Here is a 6,434-nt window from a genome sequence, read left to right as displayed (position 1 = left end):
ATTTTCCCCGCCAGCATGGCCGAGTGGTATAAGAAGTTGCATGGTGTTCCGGAGACTCGGGTTCGAGCCTCACTCTTTGCTCCATTCTCAAATTAAATGGAGACCAAAGCAAGAATCGAACCAGGGTCTCCTAAAGCCGAAACGTAAACGTTAACCATTCGACCATGTCAAATCTTCTGTGAATTTTCGGTTGGTTATATATGTCCATTAATGTACATATTCTTTTTTACACTGCGTCACCACATGTGATATATACACAGGAAAGAGATCGAGTCGGCAACTGAGTGTTAGTCAAGTGGTAGACGCCGCTACGCCATACGTAGACAACCCGGGTTCGAGCCCCGGTGAGCATTTATGACAATGCTGCTGTTATTTCCCTCCCGAATTTTCAACATAATACAACTTCTTTACTCGCGTCGACTACAAAACTTTCTGTTGAATAAGTGTTTTATTTTATTTTTTGCTGGACGTGACGTCATCACCGGAAACCTATTTAAGTCGAGGAAAGCGAGACAGTCATTCTTTCTCAGGTCGCTGACAGCCTCCCGTCGTTCACCTGCTGCTCCGCACAAATCTACACAAGATCATCGAAAACATAAGGTGAGTGCTCAATCTTTAATAGCCTCTTAAACCTCACTGCTTTTGCTCACTTTGAACTTCAAGAATCACTTTTGGCGTGCTCACGCCTTGCTAACATGGCAAGCTAAAGCGGTTGTCCTAGCGTTGGTAAATTAACGCTCCCTACGACTTTAAATTGCACTAAAACGCGTTTTTGCGACGTGCATACTGATACACGGACAGACGCAATAATTTACATCTTTATTCAACAATATTGCAGCTACTTGTGTGACGATGACTAAGCATTTGCTCCAACCTTTTCCAGCATCTGGACGCAAGTGCCGTTTTGCCGAAGGTAAGTAGACAACACTTCACAATCAAACTGAATAAATAAAGTATATTTTCATGCATTTTATTTCTGTCCACAGGCTGCATCTTCAACAAAACGGCCCAAATGACCCTTAAAATGGCTGCCTTCCTGTCTTTTGGGGACATGGCGTCATGAGACTTGCATGTCTACCAAATGTCAGGTTGCTAAGCCACTAGCTTGTCAGACTGAGTATTTTGAAGTCTAATTCTTACATTCCTTTGTCTTTCAGGCCACCATGTTGTTGAAGAGGCGTCCAGCTCTGCTCTCATCACTGGTAAAATGCACACGCTTTCATAAATGTACAAATGTTTGACTAATTATTTCAGCTTGTGCTGACCAAGGGGCCTCCTGTGATTTTAATCAGCAAAGGTGTTTCAAATCCAGGTCCAGAAAGTAAAAACCCAGCCAGCCACAGTTTGACTTGCGCCACAGGTGCTTCCACTCAAGCAGCTTCTGGGGAGCTCGTTTACCTGCCGGTTGAGTGGAAGCACCTGCGGCTACAGCCAAACTGTGGCAGGGGTTTTACTTTCTGGACCTGGATTTGACACCCGAGTCAGGTGGGAACATGGACTCAATGGGAACTTTAATGTCTGCTGCAGTATCACTCCAGGAAGAAGCACCAGCCAGGATTCTGGATGTCACCGAAGGAGGCTCAGGTGACCTGATGTGACTTTCCAGCAGTGTCCCATCCAAACTTCTGCTTTTTGTTTTTCCTCCTCTTCTTTTACTGCAGTCATGCCAGAGCTTCATTGAGAGCTGTGAAACAAGATGGCGGCGTATCAAGTGAGCATTTTCTTTGCAGTTTTGCCAAAGTTGCAGTCAGGACACTCATCAGGGGTCTCCAATCCTGTTCCTTGAGGGCCTCTTTCCTGGATGTTTTCTCCCTGTGGCGACACACCCGATTCAAATGATCGGGCTCCTAAAGCGCTTGCTAATTTGAAACGTTTGTGTTGCAGGTGGGCGCAATGGGAAAGTGACAGGACAGCGACCCACAAGGAACAGAATAGAAGATCCTGTTCTACAAGGTGGCGTTGAAGAACCTGATCATGGATCAACTTGTGAAGTCGAGCTCCTCTTCGTCAAGGTTGGGACCTGTGGCAGGAGACAAACTTGATGAATCAAAGTACTTGACTGTTTTTTTGTTGTTCTAGGTGGCGCAATGATCAACTTGCTGACGCTTCAACAGGTGACAAAACTCTACATGTTGAAAGAGCACTCGCCTGCTTTTTCTTTGGCTTGGCATGCACTGCAGCTTCCAGTAAGGGTGCCGTCAGGGACTCTTCCACCTGCTGGGCAAAGACCTTCTCCATAAATATGGAAGGTCCTCAAATCTGACTACATTTTCAATATTAAGACGTGCAAATAAACTTACTGAAAATAGCAGCTTGTCTGGTCCGTTGTTTGTCCATCTGGGAGAAGACTCTTCACCAGTCCAGATTTTCAGGAGTTCGACCAGGTGCTGCAGTGGAAGGTTCCAGTCTGCAGTGAATCAAAACAGTCAACTAAAAGTAAGTCGCCATGTTGTCATTAAAGGTGAAACACTACATTCATGGCATGTTGCTGATGCCATAAGCTTTGGACTCACCTTTTTGTCTTTAGGTCCACACGCTGGCCAACTGAAGACTTCACATGTCACCAAAGAGGAGCTCCTGCAGAAGCGTACAGTAAAACATCACAGCAGTTCAGGTTAGTAATGGAATTGTCGGCTCACATGTTCCTTGTCCTGCAGATGGCGCCACTGGAGTGCAACCAGCTGCAATATGACTCAAAGTGCGTCTGCAAAAGTCAAAAGTTGAGTCCTCTGCTGGTAGGAAAAGGAACATTTCATTTCAGGTCGCATGTTCCAGTTGTCTCAACAAAGTTGAATGATTTGTTCTTGTGTCCAGTGTGGAGCACGATCGAGTACCTGCTCACAGCCCGAGACGAGCAACAACACTTTTGCCTTTGTTGGTGCTTGCTCATCCACGAGGTGCTGAAGCCAAACTTGGAGGCAACCTAAGAAGAAATAGGACACATTTACACTTCGACGGTATGCTCTTGGAATTTTTTTTTTTTTTTTTCACTGCACAATCCTCATGACTGCTTTAATGACCCAATGCTTCTGGTTTTTCTTCCCCTTTCTAGGCAGCAAAGAACAAGATCATCCATCATGACGCACCTGTGAAGACTTGAGTCTTGATTGCTGGTAGGTTTCAAGCCCCGAACATCTTCTGCACCAGACGTTGACTTAACGTTTGACTCACAGATGTTTTTCTTGTCTTAGGTCCACACGCTTCTTCTCGCTGGCCGACCACTTTGCAACGAGCAGATTGTCATCCGACTTGCAACTTTTGTCTTCTCGCTGGCCGACTACTTCAGCACTTGGCAACGAGCAGACTGTCATCCGACTTGCAACTTTGTCTTCTCGCTGGCCGACCACTTCAGCACTTGGCAACGAGCAGACTGTCATCCGACTTGTAACTTGTTTGTGATTGTATACTCTGCAAAAGAAATAAAGCTTGATTACAAATAACACTTAAGCTCTCAACTTCATTCTTACACACATCACAAAAAACATGCTTAAAGCAAAGTAACAAAAAAAAACACACAAAAAAAAATTCTAAAATATTTTTTTCCCCAAAAATTATTTTTCAAAATTTTTTTTTTAATTTTTTTTTTCAAAATCTTTTTTTGAGGTTTTTCCTTTTTTTTTTTAAAAAAATGGGTGTGGCAAAGCTGGGATGAAGCTTTCTGATTCGCTGATGAGCCTGGAAGTGGGTGGAGCAAAGCGGATAAAGGGCTATGATTGGTCAAAAGGTGGGTGGGTCTATGCAAATTAGGAGGGCTGTGGTTGGTGGGCTCCGGAGTGGGCGTGGTTATGCAAATTTGAAGCAACGTGATTGGTCGGATAGGCAAATGTGGGCGTGGCTATGCAAATTACTGCCTTCTGATTGGCTATGCAAATTCGAGCCACACCGTGATTGGTGGATTCCAAATTGGGCGGGGTTAGGGGCGGTCCCAGAAGCAGATAGTTTTCTGGAAGGCACTTTTGAGTCTTCAGGTCAAAGTTGCACTTCAGTCACTACATGAGACAAGTCTTTTACTATTCCCCTCAATCTCACATGACCCAAAGCTCGATGAATTTAAAGATTGCTCGAGTTTTGAGTCATGAGGAGACCAACACGAGTAGTAATGTGACACTTGTGTCCACAGTAGTCGTAACTGACGTGCAACTCTCACCTCAAGACTTCAAGCGGCCTTTGGAATAGTTTTCCACTGCAACAACCGACGCGCATGAAAGGCTTCAAATGAGGGCAGATTTACCAATAAAACACAAAAGCTCCAATTCAAGTTGAACAATTTATTGGACAGAGCTAAGATGACAATTTGAAAGCATTCCACCAGTCAATGTTTGTGTGAGCTAACTCGAGTTGCACACACAGACATTGACGATGGAAGCAGCTTAAGTGTTGCCTGCTTGACGAGCTCATGTGTGAGGTCACTTACTTCAAATGCGCGCACACACTTAGGCGATGGCACCAAAGGGGGACGTGAGCACAAAAACTAAGTGTACAGCACAACACCATCATCACACACCGCTGGACATGTTTTTAAATGACACTGATGTGAACCAAGTGAAACAAAAATATATATACTTTTTTTTTTTTTAACATGACATTTTTTTAATTCACTTGGCCCACATCACTGTCATTCAAAAACATGCCCAGAAGTGTCTGACGTTGGTGTCGTGCAGTGCATGAAACAGAAGTTGAAGTTGAGTGCACTCACGTCCACCTAGTGGTGCGATGTGACATCACACATCAGCTCGTCAAGCACACGACACTGCTCAATACTCACACGGGTCCAAATGCAGCTTGACCTTTCCTTCCCTTCCGCAAGTCCGTCGGTTGCACCTTTGAGCACGAAGCCTCCTCCATCCATCTGGTCTGGCAGAAAATAAAAGCAGTAAGTAACACTCTACTGTACATAAAAGTTCATTTTTGTCTATTTTAAGATTCAAGTCATTTTATGAGTAAAATATGGTGGTATAGCTTCTCTTTTAACACGTCCATTTGCAAATGTGCCCAGTCGCCAGCAAAAGCAAAGCAACAACATTTTGGTCAGCAACATATTCGAGACGCCTCTTGTGAAGCTGCAGATGTACACCGGCTAAGTTTCTGATGTTGGGTACTATTTCCTATGACAGCTTAAAAAGTTACTCAATTTACATAATAGCAATGCATTTTCATTATAGTTTTTCATTTCTTTTGACTTTTTTTTTTTTAAGTCGGTTAGTTTTAATAGTTTTTCAGATCAGGCTTGATAGTTTTTATTTTTTTCAAAATGCTTCGTTTTAGTTTATTTATTTTTATAAATATAAAGGGAGTTTTTGTCCCGTTCAAGACTAAGTGATGCGTAATCAAATAAACTACAGTTCTCAAGCAACTGTTAGACTGTCCTTCTGCACTGACATACAGGAATACTAAAATTATTGAAACGGCGTGCCTGCTGATCCACAAACGCACCTTCATCATTTCACACACAGAATTGCATATTTACACGATAAGTCATGATGAATGCACAGAAAACATAAAAAAGGGGGAAATCCCGAATATATTTGTGGATCCGAAAAGCACATTTTGGTGCAACTAAAACTTACAATTCAAAAACAAATATTTCGTTATTTAAGTTAAATACATTTGTGAAAATCACGGACGCACTTGTGTGAATAATTCTGTGACAAATCTCTCCCCATATGTGAAGCCATCACTCTTCCATTGTGGACATCAGCTTTGGGGTGGAAAACATACAAAACAACAGTCAAGTCGAACGCTTTCCTTGATTGACAGCTGAGTTCTACTTGTGGACGTGCTAGCTGACTACTGACTAGCCACCTTTGTTGATATTGTTTTACGATAGCTAGCGAGCTTCTAGTGACGTAGCGAGTAACAATAAACAAACTAGAAGGCCTCAGTGTGGTAATTATGCTCCTAAATAGTGTACATAACACACATACACTCGTGCATAAATGGCAAATAGACAGTTTAAAAATGTTTAAATTACTTACTGAAAACACAGCTGCCAGTCACGAGAAGACCTGGTCGTTGACTTCCTTTTTCTACTGCTGCTGCTTCTTCTTCGATTTGTTTTTAGCGTTAGATTGATGCCACAATTACGTCAGCGTAATGTCAAATATCTCGTACAAAAATGTGTTTCGCGTGTTTGTAATGTGAAATACCACGTACAAAACAGCGTTTTCTCTCAACTACGCGTACAATATGCTGATTCACGCAGGCGTTGTAATTGTGCCACAAATCTTAACCAATCAGCAGTCGGACAATAGGGCTAATTCTGATTGGCTGTTTAGTGTTTACTATCCAACGGTAACTCAACAGCAATGAAAATACAATGGAAACAAATGAGGCTTCAAGTTTTTAAAACAAAATAAAAATAGTGAAAAATTAGGCCACGGAAGTTAGGAAATTACAAACAATTGGGGAACACTTGGAAAATTAGGCCTAAGATG

The 6,434-nt window shown here is 42.6% G+C and overlaps 1 protein-coding gene and 1 long non-coding RNA gene across 15 annotated transcripts; one reads left to right on the top strand and one right to left on the bottom strand.

Annotated features, from left to right (window-relative positions):
- Nucleotides 1-452: 452 nt before the first annotated feature.
- On the top strand, nt 453-3,440 carry LOC147128118 (uncharacterized). 11 transcript variants are annotated; one of them, XR_015083860.1, is made up of 14 exons: nt 455-600; nt 884-913; nt 987-1,088; nt 1,158-1,202; nt 1,528-1,584; nt 1,662-1,711; nt 1,885-2,012; nt 2,080-2,249; nt 2,348-2,461; nt 2,528-2,592; nt 2,658-2,735; nt 2,815-2,957; nt 3,053-3,113; nt 3,192-3,440. XR_015083860.1 is itself a non-coding variant. In XM_086018823.1 (8 exons), exons 3-7 carry the CDS (start codon nt 1,071-1,073, stop codon nt 1,961-1,963), a joined length of 249 nt encoding a protein of 82 aa, XP_085874949.1. In that variant the 5' UTR covers nt 462-600; nt 884-913; nt 987-1,070; the 3' UTR covers nt 1,964-2,012; nt 2,080-2,308. The 11 variants fall into 11 exon arrangements, 2 of the variants coding, with proteins under 2 accessions (XP_085874949.1, XP_085874948.1); XR_015083867.1 differs by having other exon boundaries at nt 456-600; nt 987-1,083; nt 2,313-2,436; nt 2,528-2,587; XR_015083866.1 differs by having other exon boundaries at nt 457-600; nt 987-1,083; nt 2,348-2,436; nt 2,528-2,587.
- Nucleotides 1,342-6,198, bottom strand: LOC147128117 (uncharacterized). 4 transcript variants are annotated; one of them, XR_015083868.1, is made up of 10 exons: nt 5,976-6,198; nt 4,766-4,854; nt 3,087-3,408; nt 2,835-2,923; nt 2,640-2,732; nt 2,514-2,577; nt 2,301-2,407; nt 2,149-2,217; nt 1,969-2,020; nt 1,342-1,684 (listed from the first exon to the last, which is right to left on the bottom strand). It is a non-coding gene; the product is annotated as an uncharacterized LOC147128117 (long non-coding RNA). The 4 variants fall into 4 exon arrangements; XR_015083870.1 differs by having other exon boundaries at nt 2,640-2,729; XR_015083871.1 differs by having other exon boundaries at nt 4,766-4,849.
- Between the last annotated feature and the right edge of the window lie 236 nt (nt 6,199-6,434).

This window comes from Filicampus tigris, chromosome 20 (genome assembly GCF_054856515.1).
Source record: "Filicampus tigris isolate MCC_2025a chromosome 20, RoL_Ftig_1.0, whole genome shotgun sequence".
In the NCBI taxonomy this organism is placed as follows: Eukaryota; Metazoa; Chordata; class Actinopteri; order Syngnathiformes; family Syngnathidae; genus Filicampus; species Filicampus tigris.
Note: the sequence above shows the minus strand (reverse complement) of the source record. Positions and strands in the feature narration are given on the sequence as shown.

What these genes read in the sequence shown, in the direction of transcription:
- LOC147128118 (XM_086018822.1), top strand. Translation starts at nt 1,060, where the DNA reads ATGAGACTTGCATGTCTACCAAAT. An exon ending in GACTTGCATGTCTACCAAAT is followed by an intron (nt 1,084 to 1,157) that starts GTCAGGTTGCTA and finishes TTTGTCTTTCAG; the next exon opens with GCCACCATGTTGTTGAAGAG. An exon ending in TGTCACCGAAGGAGGCTCAG is followed by an intron (nt 1,585 to 1,661) that starts GTGACCTGATGT and finishes CTTTTACTGCAG; the next exon opens with TCATGCCAGAGCTTCATTGA.